The sequence below is a fragment of the Tupaia chinensis genome, unplaced genomic scaffold (genome assembly GCF_000334495.1).
Source record: "Tupaia chinensis unplaced genomic scaffold, TupChi_1.0 Scaffold000333_1, whole genome shotgun sequence".
In the NCBI taxonomy this organism is placed as follows: Eukaryota; Metazoa; Chordata; class Mammalia; order Scandentia; family Tupaiidae; genus Tupaia; species Tupaia belangeri.
Window position 1 is genome coordinate 1,808,054 of NW_006159827.1, and position 15,155 is coordinate 1,823,208.

General features: G+C 39.4%; 1 protein-coding gene across 15 annotated transcripts in view; it reads right to left on the minus strand.

The window, feature by feature from the left end:
* Positions 1–15,155, minus strand: part of SETD5 (SET domain containing 5) — a 99,023-nt gene that overhangs the window by 12,816 nt on the left and 71,052 nt on the right. For all 15 annotated transcript variants that reach the window (XR_003549953.1, XM_027773259.1, XM_006152029.3 and 12 more), the window contains 2 exons: positions 13,036–13,165; positions 1,780–2,024 (listed from right to left, as the gene is read on the minus strand). Coding sequence is in view for 14 of the 15 variants with exons in the window: in XM_027773259.1 (XP_027629060.1) it covers positions 1,780–2,024; positions 13,036–13,165 (375 nt within the window). In the remaining variant the exon portion in view is untranslated. The remainder of the gene's footprint in view (positions 1–1,779; positions 2,025–13,035; positions 13,166–15,155) is intronic.

Here is a 15,155-nt window from a genome sequence, read left to right on the forward strand (position 1 = left end):
GCGGCGTAGTGAAAATCTCTCTCCCCCCCCCTAAAAAAAAAAAAAAAAAAATCCTACCCCAAACTAAGCTGGTGTCTACTTATGATACCTTTTTAACATTTCTTGATGTGTCATGGTCTTTGACAGAAAAAGATTCCCCACCTCTCTGTACTAGACTACAATAAAGATTGTGGACATCAGAATGGTGCTGAAGATGGGTCAGGGGGATGATGTTTGTTTGAATCACTGATGAGAAATTTACTTAGTTAAATCATAATTTTATAGTAGTAGGACAATGCATTGGACATTTTGCTATCTAAGGTATATTTTCTTTCCCTCCTAGAACTATTCATCACTAAAACAATCTTTCATTTAAAAAGATAAGGTGTATACGCAGTGTTTCGTAGCCATGGATTAGGTCACCTGGGAAGTCACAATGTATTTTTCCACATGAAAATGGGCAAGGTTTTCCCGACAACCCAATGAAAGTGCTGTAACAGAAAGGAGGTGCACCGAGTTCTATGTGCTTGCCATGTAAGGTGACCTTCTAATTTCTGTCATTTCACATTTGTAAGAAAATTTGCACTGATAAAGTAAAACTTTAGTCATATAATCTTCTGCCCTCAGGGAGAAATCTTTCCATAAAATTTCAGTTGTTAACTAACTCCAAGTAAATTTAGAAAGGCCTGAATTTAATATTTGGCTAAAAAGAATGCCATGAACAACTAAGTAAAGAGTAATTTCCCTAGAAATCAAATATAATCAGCCCCTCCCCCCAAATCCATAAAGGAGTTTGCTCCAGAATAGTTGCTGTGGTCCAGAGTTAGGTAGAGAGTATAGCTTTGCTTTCAGGCCTACTAGCTACTCCTGAGCTCATTATGTAAAAATTCAGGTATTTTTAATCCCCACACTCATAAAGTCTAAACAGGGAAGATGGGATTGATTGTAACTTCAAATTTTATGCACGAACACATCTGGAGAAGTCAAAGTTGGGATAGAACTGAGTGGTGGTCAGAAGAAATTTTTCTGAGAAGGTACAAATCAAGGCAACATACAATAGATGAGGTTTTGGTACACATGAATTCTACTCCAACCTGCTATCATCCCAAACTTAAAATACTAAAGTGATTCAGAATTATTTTTTCAAGCAGCTGAGGTATACATTTCTAACTTAATCCAAAGAGTGAATGTAGTAAACCTGGCTATCATAAATGCATGTTGCCAGCTCCTCTTGACTGTTTATGATTCCTAACACATTATAACAAGAGGAAAAGTAATCTAGAGTGGGGAAAAGCTGCATACACCATAAGCAGGACCCCAGTGTTCACTAAATCTATCACTGAGCCCTAATGGAAATACCAAACAACCTGGGAAAGACATTTCATTCTCTTAAAGGCCTAGAAACAAAGACACAATCAATCAATCAGTGTAATCTGAGCTCTCAGGCTGGTTTTCCTGGTGGTCACTAGAGGCAGCTAAAGGCCTGTTTTGGCCAGGGTATACAGTAAAGACAGACGGAGATCTAGCATGCTTACTGTCTAAAGGTATGGAGACTGATGGACTGCATGCAAGAGAGATGAATGGAATCTATGGCAGCACAGTTCCTATTTGGGCAAGTCCAGGGGCTGCCAAGATGAGAGGCTACCAGGTAACAGGCCACACTGACCCTGAGGCTTCCCATTCTCTTGCTGAGACGGGGGAAGAAGATAGTGAAGAAACATTTGAAATGATATTATATTTGAAATGAGGTACAGATGATGATTTTCATACCCAGCATTCCCAACCATCAACCCAAATCACCTCAAACTGCAGAGGAGTGTTGCAGCGACTAGCAGTAGTAAGAGACGTGATTGGCGAAAACATAAGGCTGTATCCATTTCGACACTCCTCTTCTCCTGGGTGAGAAGGGCCAGGTGTGAGCTGGGGGCTCTTTGAGCCTGAACTGGGAGGGGGTGGGGTGACCGGAGACAAAGGCCGAAGTAACTTGGTGACATTCTGCTCCATCAGATAGCGAGACTTCCATTTCTTTAATGGGCTCAACAAGTCTGTGAAATACAAAGCTCAGATGAAAGTTTGAAACCACAGTTTAATGGGAGGCAGCTCTGTAGCAAAACCATTAATCGCTAATCTACAATGGCTCTTAGCTCCTCTTGTGCCTTATGTCATTGAACTATGTCCTTCAATCAAACCAAAAGCCCGAAATAACCCTCTTTAACCACTACACTCAGAACCAGTCTTAAAATGTCCTGTCTTCTAGAGAAACTTCAGCTGAATCTGACAATTCTAATCACTGATTCCTAGCTAATTTAAAATTTTTAAAAATAGCTATTTTATTTAATTCTCTTTATTTATTTAAATTTGAGCAGAGACAGACAGAGAGAGAGAGGAAGAAAGAGAGAGAACAAGCTGCTAGGTTCAACTGTGGTTGGTCAAGTGGGAGTCCAGCACCCTTAACCACCATGCCACACGCCGGCCCCAGACCCTAGCTAATTTAGTCTCTTCTGGAGCAAAATATAATTTACTGTCTTTCACACCAAGTTTCTGAAAATTCTTTTTTTTTTTGGACAGGTTTTGCAATAGGGCGCATATGCTCACCAGGAAGAGATAGACAGAAAGCGAGAAATCACCCTCCCCCCCGCCTGGGGGATGGCCATGCTGCAATCCCTTCTCCTCCATTCTCCTCTTGGGATCTTGGGCACACACGCACATTCCCCTGGCGTGAGTTTAAGCCACCGGGTCCAGGACTTGAACCACAGTCGACAATATGGGTGTCCAGCGACATAGCCATACTGCTGGTCCTAGAGTTTCCAAAAATTCTACAACCTTGTTATTTCATTAAAAACACCCTATTTAATAGTCACATTACCAGGTATTGTGATGCTAAACCCTTATTCCTTTCATCTCTTACATATATGTTATCCTTTTCTACAGCTCTTTCTATAACTGTCTGAATAGACAATAGTTATACTTGAGTTTTTGACCCACATCTAGTCCCTGGGATTAAGAGTGCTTAAAAGTGTAAAATGATTTCTACAGAAATTTCCCCCAATCATTTGAAAATGCTAGTCTGGTACTCCTTTTTCTTTTTTGGAGAGGTTTTCGCTATAGGACGTGTGCGCTCGCCAGACAGACAGAGAGAGACATAGAGACAGAAAGTGAGACATCACCCCACATGGGGGATGACCACGCTGCAATCCCTTCTCCATTCTCTTCTTGGGATCTTGGGCACGCACACACATGCGCCCGGCGTGAGTTCTAAGCCACCAGGTCCGGGACGCGAACCGCGGTCGACTATGTGGGAGCCCAGTGACATAGCCATTACGCTAACTGCTGGGTCCCTGGTACTCCTTTTTTGATTGAATGATCCTACTTTTTTTTTAAAGGGAGAGATTTTCACTATAGGGTGTGTGTACTCACTGAGATGAAAGAGACAGAGAGACAGAAAGTGAAAAATCACCCTCTGGGAGGATGGCCATGCAGCAATCCCTTCTCTATGCTTTTCCTGGGATCTTGGGCATGTATGCACACATACCCGGTGTGATTTTTTTCTTTTTAGAATTATTTAACTTTATTTATTTATTTTTTAATTTGGTCAGAGGGTCAGAATGAGAGAGAGAGAGAGAGGGAGAGAGAGAGAGCAAGCCACCAGGTCCGGGACTTGAACCACGGTTGGCCACGTGGGAGTCCAGCGATGTAACCACTGCACCATCTGCTGGTCTCAAAATATTCCTACTTTTTATACATATGTCCACTTATAAAACCAAGGTACTATAAACTTTAGTCACCATCCAGGCCAAGGTAACTATCTCACTGAACTCTCAGAGGAAAAATACACTTCTATTGATTTCATTTATAGTAAAAAAGAAACCTATTTACTTAATATCTACTACATGAATATCGCTGAACTAGGTATGTGAGGAGAAATAGACTTCATATAGTCTATGCGTAAGGGGGTGTACAAGTTCATAAAAAAGAGAAAACACATATAAAACATGTTCAGTATTAGTATGATCAGTGATTAGACTGGTATATGCTAGTTTAAAAAAAGCTGTATGTGTGTGTGTATGTTGTAGTTTTTGCTATTGGGACTGTGTGCTCACCAGAAAGAGAAAGTCAAAGAAATCACCCCCACACCCCCCGAGTGGACGGCCACATCGCAATTCCTTCCCTGTTCTCTTCACTGGATTTTGATTTGGGCATGCATGTGCACACACTGGTGTATTTTTTTTTTTTTGAGAGGTTTTTGCTATAGGGCGCGTGTGCTCGCCAGACAGACAAAGAGAGACATAGAGACAGAAAGTGAGAAATCATCCCCCAGGGGGGATGGTCACACTGCAATCCCTTCTCCTCCATTCTCCTCTCGGGATCTTGGGCACGCATGTACATGCGCCTGGCGTGAGTTTTAAGTCATCGGGTCCAGGACACGAACCGCGGTCGACTACGTGGGAGTCCAGCGACATAGCCATTACGCTAACTGCTGGTTCCCCACACTGGTGTATTTTTCAAGTCACCGGGTCCGGGACTTGAACCAGTCGGCTATGTGGGAACCATCTGTCACTGGCTAGTCCAAAAATCTGCATTTTTAAGTGATTATTATATACCAAGCAGTAAACTATGTGCTTTATGTAGAGTATCTGACTTAACTGTAATAACTCCATAAATCAAACACTATAATCTCCCGCATGTTAAAGAGACTTCTATGCAAAGACAGGCAATCTAGCTGCCATTTAAGCTCTTAGTCATGAGATTAAATTATAACATATCCCCAAGGTTTGGTGGAAGGAATAAGATCTATCTCAGATCTTTAAGGAAAAGTTTTGGGTCAATATGTTATAACCAGAGTTATACTGCACGTGAACCTGGCAACAATGGTTACGATGAAATAGGTAAGTAGAAACCATCAGAGGTAACGGAGAAGTTAACATAAAGACTTATTAGGAAACACTGAGCTACAGTAGTAGATGTTTAAGAGAGGGAAGAATAAATGCAATAAGTACTATAACTAATGTATTTTCCTTCACTTATTTATTTATTTATTTTTTCGGAGAGGTTTATGCTATAGGATGCGTGTGCTCGCCAGAAAGACAGAGAATGAGAAATCACCCCCCCAGGGGGGATGGCCACGCTACAATCCCTTCTCCTCCATTCTCCTCTTGGGATCTTGGGCACGCACTCAAACGTGCCCAGTGTGAGTTTAAGCCACTGGGTCCAGGACTTGAAACACGGCCGGGGACTCGAACCATGGTTGATTACATGAGTGTCTAGCGACATAGCCATTACGCTAACTGCTGGTCCTGTATTTTCCTTCCTCATAACTCAGAGTGTTTTATTTTCCTAGATTGGGAGTATATTCATATTTTCTTTTCGTTCCAGATACTAAATATTTTTTGTTTCTTTAAAAAAAGTGCCAAGTATAAAAAACAAACATGAAATTCAGTTTGTGTCTGGAATAACTTTCACATACTTCAAGAGTCTTTAAGTGATATAGTAAAGTTATAAAAAAAGATAAAAACTACCATGTACTAATTAATGTATCAGGCATTCATTTAATATATTGCTGATTATTCATTATGATACTGTATTCAACAAATATATACATATTTATTACATGTATATACAATATTCCATGTAATATTGTATTCAAAACTGACCTGACATCTGCCCTTGAGAAGACTATGGGTCAGCTGCCTAGTTTAAAATTGTTTTCTTTAGGTTTTTGCCACAGGGTGCATGTATGCACCAGAGAGAGAGAGAGAGAGAGAGAGAGAGAGAGAGAGAGAGAGAGAGAGAGGGAGAGAGAGAGAGGGAGGGAGGGAGGGAGGGAGACAGACAAATCACCCTCTTAGGGATGGCCATGCCACAATGCCTTCTTCTCTTGGGATTATGAGCATGCACGCGCACCTGCCTGGCATGATTTTTAAGCCACCGGATATAAGATGTGACCTTGATGTAAGTCAGCCATATGGGAATCCAGTGCTTTAATCACCATGCCACCTAGTTTTTAAAAATTTTCATGTTTTCCATACAGTGTTCAAATTTTATGTGGTTAATTTATTCGTCCATCCTTTTTTCCTTTTACTCAAGGAATTCCCACAATTATATAAACAAATGCTGACAGTCACAAAAACACACATAACTTGAAATCATACTCAATACACTACTAGTATCCGGATGTGTTTTTATCTAGATCCTTTTTTCTGGAAATGGCCTAATTGACTCTTGCCTTATCTACATTATTCAATAACTATTCTTTTTTTTTTTTTTGGAGAGTTTTTTCCTATAGGGCGCGTGCGCTCGCCAGACAGACAGAGAGAGACAGAGAGACAGAAAGCTAGCTTAGCTTCACCCCCCAGGGGTGATGGTCACGCTGCAATCCCTTCTCCTCTATTCTCCTCTCGGGATCTTGAGCACGCATGCACACGTGCCCGGCGTGAGTTTTAAGCCACCGGGTCCCGTGACCCGGGGTTGACTACGTGGGAGTCCAGTGACACAGCCATTACGCTAACTGCTGGTTCCCAATATTATTCAATAACTATTGACCCTCGGAATACATGGCAAAACTTTCCTATGACAATGAAAACAAACTTATAGATTGAGTTTTTTCTTAAAGACAGAGTTTTGCAATAGCGCATGTTCGCTTGCCGGAGAGATGGAGAAAAACAGAGAGCCAGAGAGCGAGAAATCATCCCCCGAGGAGGGATGGCCACGCTGTAATCCCTTTCTCCTCCATTTTTCTTTTGGGATTTTGGGCACACATGTACACACTCCTGGTGTGAATTTTAAGCTGCCAGGACCCGGGCTTGAACTGTGGTAAACTATGTGGGAGTCCAGCAACTTAAGTGTTATACCATCTGTTTCTTCCTGGATTGAGTTGTTTTCTTATTTTTATTTTTTTTAAGAGATTTTTGCTACAGGGTGTGTATGCTCACTGCAAAGAAATTACCCTTCCAGGGGGGACAGCCACACTGCAATCCCTTCTCCTCCATTCTCCTCTGGGATTTGGGGCATACAAGCACATGTGCTCAGTGTGTTTTAAGCTGCCAGGTTCAAGTCTTGAACCGTGGTTGACTATATAAACTCCACGTCATCTGCTGGTCCCTTCCAGACTGAGTTTTTTTTTGAGGGGAGAGGTTTTTGGTTTTTGCTATAGGGCATGTGCATGCGCCAGAAAGACAGAGAGAGAGAGAGAGAGAGAGAGAGAGACAAAGAGACAGAAAGCAAGAAATCACTCGGGAGTGGAGGTGGAGAGGGCCATGCCGCAATCCTTTCTCCTCTCATGATCTTGGGCACGCACGCACACACGCCCGGTGTGAATTTAAGCCACTGGGTTTGGGACTTGAACTGCGGTTGACTACATGGAAGGAGTCCAGCGACATAGCCACTATGCCAACTGCTGGTACCCAGACTGAGCTTTTAATATTCAGCACTGATACTGACAAAATTTAACCAATTTATTTATTTATTTTATTATTTCATAAATTTTAAATACAAATGGCTGCATGTAGTAGTGTTAAATAAAAGGAATATGTAAATATACTTCCTAACTTACCATTTACTGTTTTGTGAAAGGCCTGCATGGTACTGGGAGTGTTAATCTTTCCCTTCAACTGTAAGGGCTCTTTAAATAATATGGAAGTTAACCCTTTGAAAAATGTTACAAATATTCATGTATGTATATCTATTAGTTAATATATATTTTCTTCAGTAATCCTACTGATCTCGTAGTTTTATCAAGTTAATTCTCTTGGTTTTTCTAGGTAGATGATCATATTATTCATACAGGGTGACATTTTCTTTTTAAGTTTTTTTGCCATAGTGAGTGTGCATTTGCCAGGGACAGTGAGAAGGAAAGTGAGAAATCATCTCCTGAGGTGATGGCCATACTCCGATCCTTTCTCTATTTTATTCCCCTTCCTGGGATTCTGGGCATGTACATTCATGTGCCTGGCATGATTTTCAAGCCACCAAGTCTGGGACTTGAACTATAGTTGGCCATGTGGGAGTCTAGAACCTTAACCCCACACACTCATTTTATAAATGTGATCTCTTAGTTTTTTTGGAGGTAATCATATTGGCAGACAATTTTTGAATATGTTAATGAGATTATTTACTAACCCATTTTAAACTTTAACTCATTCACACACTGATTCACGATCACTGGCAACTATTTTGAGATAAATTAAAAAAAAAAATCCACAGGTCAGTCCCATAGCCTAAGGGGTAAGGGAGCTGGATCTCACATGGCTGACTGTGGTTCGAGTCCCTGTTCCAGGGAACCAGCAGTTAGCGTAATGGCTATGTCACTGGACTCCCATGTAGTCGACCGCTGTTTGCGTCCCGGACCCAGTAGCTTAAAACTCACGCCGGGCGTGTGTGTGTGTGCCCAAGATCCTGAGAGGAGAATGGAGGAGAAGGGATTGCGGCATGACCATCCCCCCTGGGGGGTGATTTCTCGCTTTCTGTCTCTATGTCTCTCTCTGTCTGGCGAGCGCACGCGCCCTATAGCAAAAACCTCTCAATAAGAAACAAAACAAAAACCGAACAAACAAACAAAAAAAAACCAGTTCTAGCACTTTGAAAACCATGCCCGTGGGGCTGGCAGGTGGCATGGTAATTGAGGTGCTGGACTCCCACATGGCTGACCGCGGCTCAAGTCCCGGAATCGACAGCTTGCTTTCTCACTTCTCTCTCTCTCTCTCTGGTCAAATTAAAAATAACAATAATAAATAAATTAAATAAATATATTTTAAAAAGAAATATTGCTTTAAGAAAAAAAAAACCACGCCTGTGTGTGTGCATGCATGCCCAACATATCGACAGAATGCAGAAACTGAGAAGGGACTGTGGCGTGATCATGCCTCTTTGGGGGGTGGGTAGAGAACTCTCCTACCCTGTCTTTTCTCTAGTGAGCATGTACTTCCTCTGGCAATTAAAATAAAACTTAAGCCATAACTAAGTTACTTTAGTATTCAATTTATAAGTCACTGTGCTATTACTTTCCCTCCCCTATCTGACCTAATAAATTAATTATACTAGCATATTTTCAAATAATAAACCATCCTTACATTTACAGGGAAAACCTTACTTGGTCATAATAGGTTATTCTTTTAATATTCTTACAGATTCAAGATGCTAAGTAAGATCACAAATATAGTTCAAAAGTGGTATTATGTTGGGTTTTCAGAGGGCAAGTTAATCTGATAAAATAAATCAAGAATAAAATTTTAGGAAGCAGCACAGTGGAAACGGAAATGAAACTAAACTCACATGTAAAAGATCCTGGGTTTGAGCCAACAGTTGTTATACTGTACTGTTTAGGAAATAATGCCAAGGATAAAAGCTTGTAATGTTCAGTGTGGTGACCACCAATTTTTTTCGTTTTATTTTCAACCCAAGGCTGGCCCTGTAGCACAATGGTTAAGTACTGTGCATAGGGAGTTGGATCCCACATGGCTGACTGCAGTTTGAGTCCCAAGTCCAGTGGCTTGAAAAACAGGTCAGGCATATATATGTGCAAGCCCAGAATCCTAACAGGATGGAGAAATGGAGGAAAAAGGAATGTAAAATGACTGCACTTACAGGTAGATGAGTGTGCTCTTTTACACTGTAGTTCTTCCCTCTTCAATGGGAAGAACATGTGCCCTCTGGCAATTAAGGAAAGAAAAAAAGAAAAAAAAAAAGAAAAAGAAAAAGAAAAGAAAAAAAGTTGAATCAATGGTTGGTTGAACCTGTAGATGCAGAACCCATAAATATGGAGGGCCAACTGCAGTATGCCTATGTGTGTGTGTATTTTACACATATCTGTGTGCACACATAGATGTTTATTCTTTCCACTAATCAATATACAATTTGACTCTATTTTCTCTAATTTAGAATATATTTATCCTAATGGTTTGCTCTATACATCCTACTACTAGGTTGTTCCTATAGGCAGGTTTTTTTGTTTGTTTGTTTCAATAAGGTTGGAAATGAAAAACTCTTCTTTACTCATTTACTTAGAATATAAATGGTATTACTATATACTTATCATCTACCCAGTAATTTTATTGAACTCTTAATTAATTTTCAGTTTTTTACTTACTTATTTATACTCTTCTAGGAATACAGTGACATCATTTACAAATATGAATACTATGCCCCTTCCTTGCTTTAATAATACCTTTTATTTCTGTATAACTTAGCTTTCTGGAATTTAGGATCTTTTTTTGAGTTTTTTTATTTTTTCTCTTCTATATGACATGTGTGCTCACTGGAGAGACAGACAGACAGAAAGAGAGAAATCACTTCCCAGGGAGGATGGCCATGCTGCAATCCCTTCTCTTCTTTTCTCCTTTCGGGATCTCAGCCACACACACATACATGTGCCAGTGTGTTTTAAACTGCTGGGTCCAGGACTCGAACCGTGGTAAGCTATGTGGGAGTCTAGCAATATAACCATCATCATCTGCTGATCCCAGGAATTTAGAATCTTTAACACAGCTAGTAGAAATACTCAACAAGAAAGTGTATTCTGCTAGTGACAGTAATAATTTCTATTATCAGTCTGACACTGTACTGAACAATTTACACACTATTCAATTGTGCATTAGCTCCAGAAAGCAGATACTATTATTCTCATTTAACAGATGAAGCTCAGAGACATTTAATAGCATCATATAGTTAATAAGGTGGAATGTTGGTCTTCAAATAAAGTCCTTTTTGATTCTTTCTGCTCTATCAACCTATTTCTCTTTTTTGGATTAACATTTTTTTGCTATCTTGAAAAAATGAAACAAAAAAATCCTCAGGATTACACTAAAAACCTTTAGCAACATGAGCCACTCACTTCATTCCTACTTGATTTTTAATAAATATTTTTCTTCTGTTTATGTGTTCCTTAAAGGAAAGGTGTGTCCTGTGAACGTTTCTCACTGCTAGCAACTGGAACAGAAGCTCAATAAAGGTTGGTGACTAACAGTACTAATTCCATTCCAAACAGGGTGTGCAGTAACAAAGGCAGTGCCCTGTCAGTCTTGCTCTCCAGGACCTGAACTGCTAAATAATCTCACTTTGCCAACCTTAACTACATACACATATAACAAACATATGCTAGTCTATTTTAGTCAACTTTTTAACATATTTTAGTTAAGTAATAGTCTAATTTCCCTTTAAAAAGTTGGCAGAAAATTGCTATTATTACTCTGGTACCAGGACTTCTTTTTCTTTAAAATTTTTGCCACAGGACATATGAGAGACAGAGAAAGAAGGAAAGTGAGAGATCACCCCCTGGTAGGGATAGTCACACTTCAATCCCTACTCCTCTTGCAATTTTGAGCATGCATACACATACCCAGTATAATTTTTCAAGCCATTGGGTCTAGGACTCAAATCATGTGGGATCCAGCACTGTAACCACCATGCTACCTGCTGGCCCCAACACTAAGATTTCCTTATATTAATCTTGTTTAACTAATCTCCCTAACATTTTATATATATATATTTTTTAAGGTTTTTGCCATAGGGCATGTATGCTAACTGGAGAGAGAGAGGTAGATATTGAGAGGGCAAGTGAGACATCATCCCCACCCCTGGCCCCAAGGGGATGTCCTTGCTGAAATCCCCTCTCTGAGGATTTTGGATGGGCATGCATGCACATGTGCCTGGCATGATTGTCAAGCCACCGGGTCCTGGACCATGTGGGAGCCCAGTGCCTTAGCCACCATAACACCTGCTGGCCAGGAAAAATAGAGTATTTAAGGGATGAGCAGATGGTGTAGCGGTAATGTTGCTGGACTCCACATAGTCAATTGTGATTCAAGTCCTAGGCCAGGACCTGGACCCGGCAACTTAAAACTCATGCTGGGTGTGTGTGCGTGCGCATGTGCACAAAATCCCAAGAGAATGGAGAAGGGACTGTGGCGTGTGGCCAATCCCCTGCGGGGTGAGCTCTCACTTTCTGGGTCTGTCTGGTGAGTGCACGCACCCTATACCAAAAATCTCTCTTTGGGAAAAATAAATAAATAAAAATAAATAGTATCATCTCTTTTCTGCTCCCCACTTAGATTTTATTACCCTGCAGTTATATATTTACTAACTTACAAAATATAATACAATCTAAAGATGGAGGAATGAGCTAAATCCATAATTCAAATATGATAGTACACTTCATTCTCCTCCCAAATATAGATGAATTCAGAACTTTAATATAAAGCAGATAACACCAGTAAAAATTTATTTAATTAAATTGAAGTTCATAATATTTACTCAGCAAGTTGATAAATCGGAACAATGGAGTGGTTTTAATAAAAATCTGAAATATTATGTTAGCTATAGCATCTAATTTATTTTGGCATTTTGACTGTGCAATATTCAGAAAGCCAATTTAGAGATAAATTTATGAAAACCACAGAAAACTTTTCAATTAAGTGAGAGTGGCAAGAAAGTTTGGTAGAAAAACTATCCCAAAGTAAGTTAAGATAGTATCACAAATTAATGCACCAGTGCTTTCAATTAGAACCCTCAAAGAGTTGCGGTGAAAATCAATGGCTCACCTGATTTTTCATGGCCATCTAATTTAAGACTCAAGAGGTTTTTTAGACTGGATTTAAAGGCACGTCTTCTAAAAGCTTTTACACCAATTATACAAATCCTTTTGTAAACAGTCAACTGATACTTTCTCGTTTGTTTTATTTATCCCCTGTCCCCTCAACCATGACTTGCCCAACTTGATCACTTAGAATTTTGATTCTTTCCTGAATATCAGTGTTGCATGAACCTTTAGACTCCCTCCCATAAATATGGATACAGATTTCCTGAACTTACTACTTTAAACATATCTAACTTTTTCAATAACCATTTCTGCTGTTATGCGTACACTGTCTAGTTCCTTCTTTGTCGTCCTGGAAAACTGATCTCTGAACTTGAGATCTTTCTCTTTCTCTGTAAAGACAGGTGTAAAGTAACTATTTAGAGAACATGCTATTTCTTTTTTCGTATCAGAAGTACTTTTACTGACATTTTTTCTATGGACTTGGGACAATCACTGCTCATATATTCAGAAAGGTTTTAGATACGTACCTGCATTGTCTTTGCAGATACTAGAAGAGTTACTATTCTCATTACTTTGGTATAGGTGCTGAGTTCTAGTCTCTTGGGGTACAGATGATGTTTGAGTCATCCCTTCTTCCAAGGCTTGCTTTATCCAGCGCTATAATGAGAAAAGAAATCAGAGAATTGTCAATAACCATTTAAAAGTATTAGGGAACCTATTTTAAATGCATTAACCAGGTCATTACAAATCAACTGGTGAGAGATGCAATCCAATACATTCATTCAACTTCACAGTCAAGTATTTTATTGATTTTCTGCATATCACTGCCCCCATCAATTAGTTATACTAGACAAAACTGAAAAAATATGGATCACCCAACAGATCCCATCAAAAAAATTATTATTCAACTTTTCATACTACTTAAGATGGGGTAAATGGGATGAAATAAGGAAGAAAATTTAAGATTTATTTAAGAGACTCTGATCATATAGAATAAAACTAGGACAAAAACCCACAAAGTGTCCAGAAGGAAGATAAAGATCTCCTCTAAGAGTTGTCTGCCCCATGCTGAAGATACCTGCAGAGATAACAGCAAAGACTCACTGGAAGACTGGATAAGAATAAATAGCTCTTCACTATAGGTAACATAACAACTTCTAGAAGGGTTATTCTCAAGTGGCATAGCATGTAGTTTTTCCCCACCTAACAAGTAATTTGGTTTAATTATCCATGACTAATGCAAATCACTAGAAAAAATGACCTTCTGCAGAAATCAAGAAAGAGGAAAAGTAAAAATGAAAAAAGGAAACCTCTCTTATCACAATTTTTGGTAGTGAAACCTGGAATCTAAATCCAAATGGAAAATAAATAAATTTAGGCCAGATAGTAAACCTACAAAAATTAGGATAAGCATATGCATCCTGTGGAAGAGAGAAAACTTCTTACCTGTAATTGTGCTCTCTTAAGATACAGAATTGTAAGGTGCTCACAACTCTGTGGCTTTCCTGCCCTGACATAAGACAGACTGAATTTTGATAAACGTCAATTTCTGAGTCAGATCCTACTCCAAATAGGAAGAGCAAAGGTGAATGATTATACTTTTACACCTTTAGAGAACACGTACTACCGGTAAGTAAATATTCTCTTTACCAGAAAAGGAATTCTAATAGATTTCCCCATGTGGACACAGAAAATAATCCAGGAGAATTTTACCAAGAAAAATCATATGTCATGTAAATGTTATTGTGGTCTGCCAATTGAAAGAGAAAAATCATATTAAAATGTGAGAAAAGAGTGAATGAGTATATAGGAAAGAAATCTCAATAGTCATTCGAATCACATCAACACTTTAGAATGTGACCAGGTCTCTGAAAAACCAAAATAAGACTGAGAATGAGCTCTCTTACAAACTGAACATTGATATAAAGATGAAATCTATCAGAACCACAAATCTTTAGAGCTTAGAAATCATCTTGTCTAAAACACTCATTTTATAGACCGAGAAAATTGAGCTCACGAGGGAAAAATCAGTGAAAAAATCCTTTGGTATAGATACCTTTAGACAGTCCCCCCTCCCCAAGTGGATGACTGAACTCACTAGGGGTCACTGAGTTTTCCTCTGCAAGAAATACATTTCCAGTGAACAGCAGTTGGTGTAATGGCTATGTCATTGGACTCCTATGTAGTTCATTATGGTTCTAGTCCTGGACCCGGTGGCTTAAACTCATGCCGGGCTCATGTGTGTGAGTGCCCAAGATCCTGAGAGGAGAATGGAGGAGAAGGGATTGTGGCATGGCCATCCTCCCAGGGGGTGATTTCTTATTTTCTGTCTCTCCGTCTCTATCTTTCTGGCAAGCGTATGCACCCTATAACAAATACCTCTCAAAAAAAGAAAAAAAGAAAAAAAAGAAAGAAATATATTTCCAGTGTTAAATAGATGTATCCAGAAAATAATTTATGTTCTGGACCTGATGACGACAAAAACGAACATAAAACCAGAATAGGTGCATTCTAGGAATAAGATATTAACATGGCTATAAAGTTACACACAGCAAACATGATCAAACACATTCCTCCTGCCCTGCATAGATTTTTACAGAACTAACATAAAAAAGTAACATGAAAATCTGTAGGTACCCCGTTCCAA